This window comes from Trachurus japonicus, chromosome 17 (assembly GCF_045865225.1).
Source record: "Trachurus japonicus isolate A0001 chromosome 17, Traja_1.0".
Taxonomy (NCBI): Eukaryota; Metazoa; Chordata; class Actinopteri; order Carangiformes; family Carangidae; genus Trachurus; species Trachurus japonicus.
In genome coordinates this window covers 11,160,892-11,173,674 of record NC_140923.1, presented here as the reverse complement: position 1 = coordinate 11,173,674, position 12,783 = coordinate 11,160,892, and the positions used below count along the sequence as shown (strand labels likewise).

Here is a 12,783-nt window from a genome sequence, read left to right as displayed (position 1 = left end):
TTAAAGCTGAGAGTCACTGAAGCTTTACAAAAGAGTTTCAGAAGCTGATTTAACAAGTAAATAAAATCCTGACTTGTTTACATCCAGGTTTCATTTCTTATTCACATGCATCAAACTAGAGAAAGGTTCACACATAAAATAAAAATAAAAATCCCAAACGTGTCCACAGTGCTCCCAGTGGTCAGAGACAACACAGAGGCTCCTTTAACTTGACATTTCAGTTTTTCTTCTGGAGTCTCTCCATGACATGGACACTGATGACAGCAGCCACCATGACGACCAGACCCACAGAGAAGACGACTGTCTTCACCAGGCAGAGAGAGACACCAGCAGAGAGACTCTCTGAACCTGCAACACAACAACCACCTTCATCAGACTGACACTGGTCAACAGGAAGTCATCAACCTCTTATTATTCTTCCTCTGTTTGCTCAGCACCTGTGTGTTTTACACTCAGTAACAACATCCACAACATCTGTCAAACTTGGTGACGTCACATCAGAATAAAACAAAGTGGGTGATGTCATTAAGTTATTAATCATTATCATCATTTACTGTCTCTTTGAAAGAAGTTTGGTTTTATTTTTTAGTATTTAGAAAATAAATTCTAATTCATTCTAGTGTGTAACATTATCAACAGGATGTTTTCTCTGTCAGACTTACCAGGTGGTGGGAGGGAAAGGCTAGGATCAATCATCACACTGTCATTGATCCTGCTGACCCAGTTGCTATGGTCACAGATGATTGTGTCATCCAGCAGGTAAACATGGAGAGTAGCATCAGAGAACCGTAACTTTAACTCCTCTCCTCCCTCCTGACTGCAGGTGGTGGTGTTACAGGAAACAGTGGTGCTGATGCTGATCTGATGTGAGTCCAGTGATCTGCAGGTCACAGTGAGGTCACAGGAGTCTGAGCTGTTTGTCACAGAGTCGACTGTCAGCTTCACTGGAGACACTGGATCTGAGGGGAGAGTTTACAGGAAGAGTTTTAGAAACAGCAGCAGATTCTCTCTGGCAGCGTCTGAAGAGTTAACAAACCCACCTTTAACTGTGACACCGTATTGAGGTAGCGCTTTGACGTTACCATTCACCAGCACTCGTGCAGTATAAAATCCACTGTCTGACTTTTGCAGATTCTTCAGTTTCACAGAGAAATTTTCCTCAGACACATTGACCCTTCCTCTGTAACGATCAGAGACTGCCGGTTCTTCATTAGATGAAAATGTTACCAATGTGTCTCCACCACTGGCTGTCCACTCAACAGTCGTAAAGTCGTGAGGTACATCAGCCTCATCCACCTTCAGGAGTAAATCCTCTCCTGTCTGCACTAACAAACGAATAGGACCCCTCCTGGGCCCTGTGAAACCAACAGACCATCATTCAGTCACAGTGATGATTGAAGTTGATTTTAAACAAGACAGACACTGAAAGAGGAGCCACTGATTTGAACTTTATGTTGTCAACATATTATATGAATATGTACCTGAATCCTTATAGGTAATCCGAATAGGAATCGGAGGAGGAATCATAACAGAAAGTAGGAAGTGGGTAGTAGGAATCAGGGGAGGAGCTGGAGAAGGAGGTGGTGGAGGAGGTGGAGGAGGAGCTGGAGAAGTCTCCACCTCTGGATGTAAATCTTCTCCTGTTGACACAAGTTCAGGTCTGTTCACTGTAGGACTATAAGTATGGACTGGGCTTTAAAAGAAAACGTGAGTACCTTGTTGTAACTTGGTTGTGATATTTGATTGTTACTCATTGTTAAGTGATCAAAGGATTGACACATTCATTGTCATTTCAGAGAAGGCGTTGATGACACGTTTATGTGTGCTTTGTTTGTGTTGCAAGGAGGAAAACAGCTTAAGGGGGGAGGAATGTAGTAGAGAGAGACGATCATCCTGAATGTTGTCCTGTTGATGTGTCATGTTGGAGATGTCCTCTAGAGGGCAGCCTAGGTCAGGATGAATGCTGTCTAGCATTGGGTGTGCAGTGCCTCAACTAGTTGACTCTTATGCTCATGTTATGATCAATGAGCTGCAGTGAAAGAACTTGAACCTCCCTCAGCTGTCCGTCCATTGTAAAGAATATCATAAGATTAATACAATAGTCAAATGACTTGTGACTTGAGCACTTTGTGACTTGGTGTTAGACGAAGAAGCACATCTTCTTGCTACTGTCTGATTTCACATACACACCTGTACAAAGTGTAGGTGGCTTAGGTTACATTTATATTATTTCATTTTCATGCGTCCAAATAAACTCCTTTGAATCTTTGCTGTTCTGTTTAATGTTGCACTAGAGTGAGTCTTGCCAACCTCTACACTGTAGAAATTCCCAATGCTTCAACTTCTTCTGCTATTGATGAGGTAATGTTGGTGATACTTATTAAATCAATTATTAATCAAGGTTTCAAGTTAATAATTAGTATACTTCTATGAAACTTATTTGGTAAATTTGATATCTAGTGCCCCGAGGTGGATTTCATGTAAATCACACTACTTTTTTTTTTTTTTTTTATCCCACCACCACCCCCCCTAATGGGGACCTTTTTTCCTTTCTTTCTTTCTCATTAAGTTTTTTCTTTTTTTTCCATTCTAAGAAAAAAGTTTTCCATTTTCCATTCTAAGGAAAGAAAAAGACACAATAATCAGGTGGCAGTAACATAAAAACCCATAATCACACTACTTTTTGTACATTTTGGTAACACTCACTCAGTAGTGCACCACAAATAGTGTCCAACATTAACAACACAGGGCTGAGTGACAGTTCTGATATTTAACTTCTACTTAATATTCATGATACAGACCTCCATTATTATTGATCTATCATCAATATCAGTTATCAGACAGTGTTCATGTCTTACCTGCAGCCTTTACACAGACCAGCAGTCCCAGTATCACAAAGACAGACTTCATGTTTTCTGGCTTCTCTCAGACCAAACTGAACCAGTGTGACGTGGTGGTGGGTTGTTGTACATGAGATAGAGTCGCCCTTCCTGTCAAAGTCACATTTAGATTCACAATCTCCATATCAACCTGAACTCCTCGGTTCAAACTTCCTCTTTAAGATCTGTTTTATGGATCTTCAAGTGACCGTCTTCTGCTGAAAACATGAGATATTATCTGGTCACTTCCTGTGATTTTTGTCATGCTTATTTTTGCAGAGCACTTTGGTCGATGCTTGTGTTTGTAAATGTGTTATATGATTCTTTGATTTGATTTGATTTATTTGTCAGTAGAAAAGAAATACAAAACTGATGAGGATAACACAGACTTATTTCCACTGTGGTCCTCTGAGACGATCCAGGCTAGGTAATAAAAACATTAAGGAAAAATTACTACTAAACAGTCATTTACAGTATATGTTAAATACGTACAACTTTGCAATACACAATACACATTAAATGAAGATTATGTGTATTTGCAATACACATTAAAGAAAAGTGCACACATGACATGAGTCACTCGAATGCACGTTGCAGGGTGATGGAGGAAATACTCTACTGCTTTAAGCAATCCATCCACCACCACTTCACTGCTGCTTTAAACCTATGTTTCCAGCTGATTCATTTAAAGGGATAGTTCACCCAAAATTGAAATTTCACTCATAGAACAATCCCATTGACTGAAACAGTTTATTTGCAACAGATACTCAGTTTCAAAGCCAAATTCAAAGATGTATGTGTATGTATGTCATAATGTATGTGTGCATAAAAATCACACAGTTCAGCCTTAGGTTCTGCAGAAGCAGTTGGTTTTATTCTTGCTCTTTGCTCATATAGTGGTTCATTGATCCAGCTATCTTGTGTCTTTGCTTCATTCAGAGAATATTTCAGTTGTTTCTCATTATTTAAATTATACATCAAATCATGAGCAGGATTTGGGTTAAAGCTGAGAATCACTGAAGCTTTACAAAAGAGTTTCATGTATTTCAGAAGCTGATTTAACAAGGAAATAAAATCCTGACTAGTTTACATCCAGGTTTCATTTCTTGTTCACATGCATCAAACTAGAGAAAGGTTCACACATGACAATAAAAATAAAAAGTCCAAACGTGTCCACAGTGCTCCCAGTGGTCAGAGACAACACAGAGGCTCCTTTAACTTGACATTTCAGTTTTTCTTCTGGAGTCTCTCCATGACATGGACACTGATGACAGCAGCCACCATGACGACCAGACCCACAGAGAAGACGACTGTCTTCACCAGGCAGAGAGAGACACCAGCAGAGAGACTCTCTGAACCTGCAACACAACAACCACCTTCATCAGACTGACACTGGTCAACAGGAAGTCATCAACCTCTTATTATTCTTCCTCTGTTTGTTCAGCACCTGTGTGTTTTACACTCAGTAACAACATCCACAACATCTGTCAAACTTGGTGACGTCACATCAGAAAAAACAAAGTGGGTGATGTCATTAAGTTATTAATCATTATCATCATTTACTGTCTCTTTGAAAGAAGTTTTTCTCTGTCAGACTTACCAGTGTGTCGGGGACAAACGTGATCAATCATCACACTGTCATTGGTCCTGCTTGTCAGGTTCTTATGGTCACAAAAGATTGTGTCATTCAGCAGGTAAACATGGAGAGTAGCTCCAGAGGTTGTGACCTTTGACCTCTCTCCTCCCTCCTGACTGCAGGTGGTGTTGTCACAGGTAACAGTGGTGCTGATGCTGATCTGATGTGAGTCCAGTGATCTGCAGGTCACAGTGAGGTCACAGGAGTCTGAGCTGTTCGTCACAGAGTCGACTGTCAGCTTCACTGGAGACACTGGATCTGAGGGGAGAGTTTACAGGAAGAGTTTTAGAAACAGCAGCTGATTCTCTCTGTCAGCGTCTGAAGAGTTAACAAACCTACCAACAACTGTGACGACATATCCAGCCAGGATCTTTACGTAATCAGATATCCACATGTCTGTAGTATAAACTCCACTGTCTGACTTTTGTAGATTCTTCAGTTTCACAGAGAAATTTTCCACAAACACCTCGACCCTTCCTCTGTATGTAGTAGAGACTCTTGGTTTCTTATGAGGGAAAATTGTAACTAATTTGCCTTTTCCTTCGTGGTTCCAGGTCAGACTCCTAAAGTCGTTAGCATCCACCTCCAGAAGTAAATCTCCTCCTGTCTGCACAACCACAGGAGTAGAACCGCTGTACCCTGCAGAAACAACACAATATTAGATAGATAGATAGATAGATAGATAGATAGATAGATAGATAGATAGATAGATAGATAGATAGATAGATAGATAGATAGATAGATAGATAGGTAGGTAGGTAGGTAGGTAGGTAGGTAGGTAGGTAGGTAGGTAGGTAGATAGATAGATAGATAGATAGATAGATAGATAGATAGATAGATAGATAGATAGATAGATAGATAGATAGATAGATAGATAGATAGATAGATAGAGATAAATACTTTATTAATCCCGAAGGAAATTCAGTCAGCTGCTCCAAACATTCTGAAAGAAGGCACTTAGCTAATGTAGACAGATGTAGCAATACTATAAAAGAATAAAATAAAATATAAAATATATCTATATACACATATACAAACTATCACCTATACATATATTTGGCCCGGGACTTTAATGGGTTAATTACGATTAATTAATTACACAAAAATTAACGTGTTAAAAAGATTTACGCATTTTAATCTCATTTATTAAGTGCTGTGTACAGGGTGAAGAGGAGAGGAGAGTACAGTCCCTTGTGGTGCTCCGGTGCTGCTGGTCACTGTGTCTGATGTACGGTTTCTCAATCTGACAAACTGCGGCCTGTCAGTGAGGTAATCAGTGATCCAGGACACTATGGAGGGGTCAACATGCATTCTGGTCAGTTTTTTCTTGCAGGAAAGGGGGCTGGATTGTATTGAATGCACTGGAGAAGTCGAAGAAGAGGATTCTCAGTGAGCCATTTCCCTTGTCCAGGAAGGAGTATGCTCTGTGGAGGAGAAAGAGGACAGCATCCTCAACCCCTACCCTCTCCCAGTAGGCAAACTGAAGAGGGTCTTGGGTATGCTGAACCTGGGGGCGGATGATGTTGAGGATGAGCCGCTCAAGTGTCTTCATGAGGTGGGAGGTGAGCGCCACCGGTCTGAAGTCACTGATGTCACTGGGGCTCCTCCCCTTCGGTATTGGGACAATACATGATGTTTTCCACGAGGTGGGCACCTTTTCCAGGCTTAGGCTCAGGTTGTAGAGTTGCTGCAGGGGCTCGCCCAGCTCAGCAGCGCAGGCCTTCAACATCCTGGGGCACCCTTTGTCCCAACATTGCTCTGTGGTCTGGGCATCGGCTGCAAAAACTGAGCTCAAAAAGCTACAGATCGCCCAAAATAAGGCTGCATGGTTGGTATTGAGTTGTTCTATCAAATGTAAACCGCATGCATGATTCCCTCTCATGGCTGATGGTAGATAACAGGTTAGCATCGAGCACTGCAGTAATGTTTCAGTCAGTCTTGATCAGTAAAGCACCTGACTTTTTATTTACTCAAATTGTTTTTAGAAACACTGTGCACAACTATAGCACTAGAGGGTCCAGCAGTGGTCAGTTGGAAGTGCCTCACCCAAGAACTAAGGCCTTGTCACGATCTTTTATCTATAGAGCAATAACTCTGTGGAATAATCTACCTCACTACCTCTGTTGTATTGAAAGGAAACAGGTATTTAAAAAGAAATTGAAATTTTATTTTTTATGAGCTGTATACGAGTAAGAGTGGTTCCACTTTGTTATCTAAGAAAAACTCTGTTTAAGATGCTTTATCTTTTTAACATTTAGGTTATTGTGACTGACTGTCAATGTAAATGTAAATGTATGATATGTTGTGTATATGTATATTTTGTGTGGACCCCAGGAAGACTAGCTGGCTACTAAGGTACCAGCTAACAGGTTGAATGACACTAACAGGTTGAATGACACCTTAAAGGATCATAGGGCAGGATTTGTGAGAAAATACCGGAAAATACCCATGCGTTTTACGTTTTTTAAATAATAATGGGTGAGGAAGCGTTCAAAACCAAAAAGAACGAGCCCACCCGCGTATCTCTCCATTGCCCTGAACGGGGTCTGTGCTGCAAAATGCGCTGCAATTCAGGGGGTGAATTTCGCGCGCTGGCCGGCGGACCTGACGTCAGCGCGTCCACGACTGCCTTCGAATGGATCAATGGAATGGAGCCATGAAGAGGGCAACCGCGGCAGAGCGACTGATACAGTAACAGAGTGGCGACACTCCCTGTTATATCAATCGCTCTGAACCACGGTGGATCCAAATCAGGCCTACTGTTACTGCCAGCAAACGACCCAGCACAACTGAAAGCCCTGTTAAACCCCCCCCCCCCCTCCACCGCCGCCGCCACTCTCTCTCCCCCTCCCTTCACACACGCACACAGCAGCAGGCAGGTCACTAACTTACACACCCTCTCCCTCTTCACTACTGTCTTATTATTAGCCGTTAGCCGCAGCTAGCGGTTAAAAGCCGACTTTATAACTTTAACAACGTTATCAGGCAGGTGGACAAACGTCCTCTTTTGCCCGGACACGTCCACTTTTCACGTCCTGGCCGGCGTGTCCGCGACGCGTCCGTTTTCTTTTTTTTATGAAATCATGAATATGTCCGGTGTTTATTGGTTTTCATGGGACCGCGGACCCTGACAGATGCGGCCCGACACCCGGACCCGGCGCGTTAATTCTCGGTACCGGCCTGTAGGAGTAGGAGCCCATACAGATCCATGCAGAGGAGCTCAGAGGAACAGACAAGCAGCCTCCTGCTGCAGCACAGTGAAGGTGTGTGTGTGTGTGTGTGTGTGTGTGTGTGTGTGTGTGTGTGTGTGTGTGTGTGTCTGTCTGTCTGTCTGTCTGTCTGTCTGTGAGAGCGAGAACCTACAGTAAAATACCCCCTCTCCCTCCCCAGATAGGAAAGACTGTAAAGAGTAAAGTAAACAGTGAAAAGTCTGTGCGCGCTCCCGTGCCGGTGGCTTCCCTGGTTGCTGTAGTTACGCGCAGCGGCCGTCGCGTCACTGGCCGTTCTCATTAATCCTGCCCTATGATCCTTTAATAAACAATTCTAAACAATTCTATGGTCGTGACTCGCGAAAGTGAAAGTGAAACTTAAGTGAGAGCCCGGTTCCTACCATGCTCCTCAAAGTTGCTTAGTGCCAGTGAAGGCGATACAGACCATAATGATACAGACCCCCTCAGGCCATGACAGAGGTGTCATTCAACCTGTTGTAAGTCCATGTACCATCACAAAAGTTATGAAAATATTATATGAAGGTTGAAAAGTTCCTTAGTGTTGGTTTAAATAAAGTCATCACTTATCAAAAGTGTTGATAATGACAATTATCACATTATCTCCAAGAAGAAGGGAGTGTGATTAGATCATACAGTAGATCTCCATTTTTAACCTCTGAAATACACATAGACCATGTATCAATTGTCTATACATTACTCCACACAGGGCCACGCTGGGGCTGAAACAAAACCCAACTCACACATGAGGAAGTTCACCATGGACACGTTGTCAGTCTACTGCATAACAAAGCCGATATATAGAGATGAACATAAATATTGTTCGTAGATTCTTCTTCAGTACAAATGTTTCACAGAAAATTCATCTCCTCCGGTTTAGGTATCCAGACTGTTGGTTCCTCTTCTAGTTACTGAAACTTAACCGCTTAACCTATTCACGATCCAGACCTCCATTATCATTGATCTATCTGTCAATATCAGTTATCAGACAGTGTTCAAGTCTTACCTTCAACCTTTACGCAGACTAGCAGTCCCAGTATCACAAAGACAGACTTCATGTTCTCTGGCTTCTCTCAGACCAAACAGAAACAGTGTGACGTGGTGAGTTCTGCTTTAACAGACTTAACACAAATTCAAACTTCCTGTCAAAATCAGATTTAGATTCACCATGTCTCCACTCCAAATTGAACTTCTCTGTTTAACCTTCCTCTTTAATAGAGATGGGATTTATGGCTCTTTGAGGGGAGCCGGATCTTGGTGAGCCGTTCCTTTCAAAGAGCTGTTCAAAAAACTGGCTCATTTGACTGATTTTTATATTTATTTATTTATTTATATTCATTCTATCTTGGAAATAATCATCGGGAGGTAATGATGGGGTGAGATTTGGAACAAAATAATACAAAATTAGATATCCCACCAATATCTGAGTTTGAAATATTTTTTGAAATATTGATTATAACCCCATTTGATATGGACTAGATTTTAAAGTCTGAAATGGCTTCATTGTAAATATTAAGACAGCTGCAGCTGATCTGCTCTCCAAGGCAGGGTCCTCACGTGTTTTTTTTGTTTTTTTTTACTGGAGCACTCAGTGAAGGCATCATGCTACATTTGCATATCTAATAAGCTCTCATGTAACAGGGGAAGTACACTGGGAACAGTCTTTTACCTGCTACACCAGGCATGGACGTGACGCGACCAGGACGTGACAATTGTACGTAGCTTTTACCTGTTGGAGGACCGCGTAGCTGCGCATGGAGGAAATAAAATAGACTAGCTGTGCAAAACAACGACGCCCGCGTGGGTGCACGCCACTTACATAGCCGGTAGAGTAGCTTCAATTGACTGTTATGAACACACAGTGATGTTAAAAAAAAAAGAAGGAAAAAAAAAGGAACGGTTCCCATCTGCGACTCGGTTCCCATCGTTCATGTTAACGAGCCGTTCAATAGAATCGGTTCGTTCGTGAACGTCACAACACTACTCTTTAAGTTCTGTTCTTCATCAGTGTGCAGGGCCGTTGTATAGGGGAGAAAGGTGATGATAACTCTAGGGGCCCAGCGCCCAGTGGGGCCCATAAAAAACCCCAGTAGTCTAATCTTTGTATGACTGATTTATTCTGCGTAAGACCCTGACTAATACTCATAGTACACTGTAAAAACTCAACATCTTTCCAAGAATATTTGTCTTATTTCTTGTCCAAATGTCTCATTTCTACTGTAGTCAAAACTAATCTCTTTCCACTTAAAATAAGACTCATTACCTAAAAATTCACTTGTTTTTAGATAATTTTCACTTAAATTCACAATAAATAGAAAAATCTGCCAGTGAAAGTAAGTTTTTTGTGCTTGTAATAAGGAAGAAAAACTTGCTCCACTATCAGATTTTTTCTACTTATTCCAAGTGAAAATATGCTTGAAAGAAGTAAAAAAAAAAGTGTCTAAAAACAAGCTACTTTTAATATGATGTGTCTTATTTTAGGTATAATGAGATTTGTTTTGACTAGAAATTACATTTTGATAAGACATATTCTTGCTAAGATACTTGAGTTTTTGCAGTGTAATGCTGCATTAGCATCAAAACAAAGAAGGCTAAATAAAAAACGATAATACATACGTAGTCTAAGAAAAAAAAAGGAAAGTTAGGGGGAGGGGCCCACTTTAGTATTCTTTAAGGGGGCCCAGAATTCCTAGCAACGGCCCTGTCAGTGTCATGTAGCTAAAGACTCACAGCACAACATTTCTCTCTTAAAACACTTCCTCTTCATGTTTTGTTTGGTCTTCATCAGTGTCAGTGATTGTCTATAGATATGGAAACATGACATATTACCTTGGTACTTCCTGTAGTATTATCCTTATTCATTTATAAAGATTATGTTGCTAAAAATGTGTTTCTCAGCAACCTTACTACAATGATCAAAGACCCAATAGAAAAATCCCATTAGCTTTAACAATGTCCCTGCAACTGACACAAAGATGTAAAAAACAAACAAAAAAAAACCATAAACAAATTTAAAGATATTTATAATGTAAATGTCCATAAAAATCACAGAGTTCAGCCTCAGGAACTGCAGAAGCCAGCAGTGGGTTTTTTTTTTAAGTACATTTTTTGCCTTTAATTGATATCGTAGAGAGAGACAGGAAATGGGGAGGCAGAGACAGGGTGAATGACACACAGCAAAAAGTCACCCAAGTTGGATTTCAATCGGAGCCGGCTACATGTGGTTGGGGTTCACTGATCCAGCTATCATTGTTAGCATCTTGTGTCTTTGCTGCATTCAGAGAATATTTCAGTTGTTTCTCATTATATAAATTACACATCAAATCACGAGCAGGATTTGGGTTAAAGATGAGAATTTTTTTTTGTTTGTTTATTTCGGGCATGTCAGTTAGATCAATCATCATCACACATCATCTTAGTTAAAATAATACAAGCAACATAGCCAAAAGGGAAAGCGGGAGAATCACTGAAGCTTTACAAAAGAGTTTCATGTATTTCAGAAGCTGATTTAACAAGGAAATAAAATCCTGACTAGTTTACATCCAGGTTTCATTTCTTGTTCACATGCATCAAACTAGAGAAAGGTTCACACATAAAATAAAAATAAAAAGCCCAAACGTGTCCACAGTGCTCCCAGTGGTCAGAGACAACACAGAGGCTCCTTTAACTTGACATTTCAGTTTTTCTTCTTGAGTCTCTCCATGACATGGACACTGATGACAGCAGCCACCATGACGACCAGACCCACAGAGAAGACGACTGTCTTCACCAGGCAGAGAGAGACACCAGCAGAGAGACTCTCTGAACCTGCAACACAACAACCACCAGACTTGAATAGTTCCTCTTTAACGTCCCTTTCTTTTGTTTTTGCCCTTGTTGTGAAGCTGCCATTGTGTTTTTCTACAATGCACTACATTTATTTAATTTTTTTCAAGATTTAAGGTTCAGGTTAATACTTTTATCATTTGTAAAGGTCGCTGAAGGTGTCTGTAAAAATATGTAACTGCTGAATTTCATATGTTGAGTAAATAATTCATTTTATATGAACAGTTGTAGTTATTGACTTGGATATTATAAGTTAATTGAGGTTAAGAGTAAACTTAAGTTTTAAAAGTGTTGAAAAAGTAAAGTAAGTTTGAGTTTACGATTCATGTTTAAAAAACTTCATAGGTGAAGTAATACTGCACTTAAAAAAAATTGTGGGTTCTTCATTAGGCTATACCCCAAAAGAGTAGAGAGGTGCTACAATTTTGCTTGTAGTTTGAACGTGATCACAAATTACTGTCAAATTTACGGGACAAATTTAAGTTTTATGAAAAATAAATAAATTCTCATTTGTTCAAAATTGAACTGTGTAACATTATCAACAGGATATTTTCTCTGTCACTTACCAGTGTGTCAGGGACAAAATTCATCCATCATTATACTGTCACTGCTGAAGGTGATCCCGCGCATTGGTTCCTTATCTTCACAGATGATCCTGCCATTCTGCACGGTAATATGCAGAGACCTGCCTACGCCACAGAAAAAAAACCTCCCCACTGGACTGCAGGTGTTGGTGTTACAGGTGTAAGTGATCCTCATCGAATGTGAGTCCAGTGATCTGCAGGTCACAGTGAGGTCACAGGAGTCTGAGCTGTTTGTCACAGAGTCGACTGTCAGCTTCACTGGAGACACTGGATCTGAGGGGAGAGTTTACAGGAAGAGTTTTAGAAACAGCAGCAGATTCTCTCTGGCAGTGTCTTAAATGTTAAAGGGATAGTTCAACATTTAATTAATTGTCGGTGCAAGCTATTTTTAGAACGGCGGAGCAGAGCCGTGAGCTGCTCAGAGCTACGCTACGGAGGCTCATGGGATTTATTGGTTTCCCTCATCAAACTCATCAAATACACAATCCAACAACTCCACAACGCTCTGGTGGACAAGTTGTAACCTGCACATTCACCACGCTATGAGATAATAACACAACGTTACCAGACAGAGTTGTTGTAGAGGGAAATTCATGCAAAACCGCTGATGCGCGTTCCCGTTGGGGGCAGTT

At 40.9% G+C, this 12,783-nt stretch overlaps 1 protein-coding gene across 1 annotated transcript; it reads right to left on the bottom strand.

Annotated features, from left to right (window-relative positions):
• Nucleotides 1–217: 217 nt before the first annotated feature.
• LOC146970165 (uncharacterized) lies at nucleotides 218–2,910 on the bottom strand. Its single transcript, XM_085804644.1, has 4 exons — nucleotides 2,859–2,910; nucleotides 1,041–1,355; nucleotides 687–959; nucleotides 218–387 (listed from the first exon to the last, which is right to left on the bottom strand). Exons 1-4 carry the CDS (start codon nucleotides 2,908–2,910, stop codon nucleotides 218–220), a joined length of 810 nt encoding a protein of 269 aa, XP_085660770.1.
• Between the last annotated feature and the right edge of the window lie 9,873 nt (nucleotides 2,911–12,783).

Excerpts from the sequence above, each read along its gene's own strand:
- LOC146970165 (XM_085804644.1), bottom strand. The coding sequence starts at position 2,910 with ATGAAGTCTGTCTTTGTGATACTGGGACTGCTGGTCTGTGTAAAGGCT. Across the intron at positions 960-1,040 it reads ATACGGTGTCACAGTTAAAG|ATCCAGTGTCTCCAGTGAAG; the intron begins GTGGGTTTGTTA and ends CTCTCCCCTCAG. Across the intron at positions 388-686 it reads TGACAGTGTGATGATTGATC|ACCAGTGTCAGTCTGATGAA; the intron begins CTAGCCTTTCCC and ends GACTTCCTGTTG.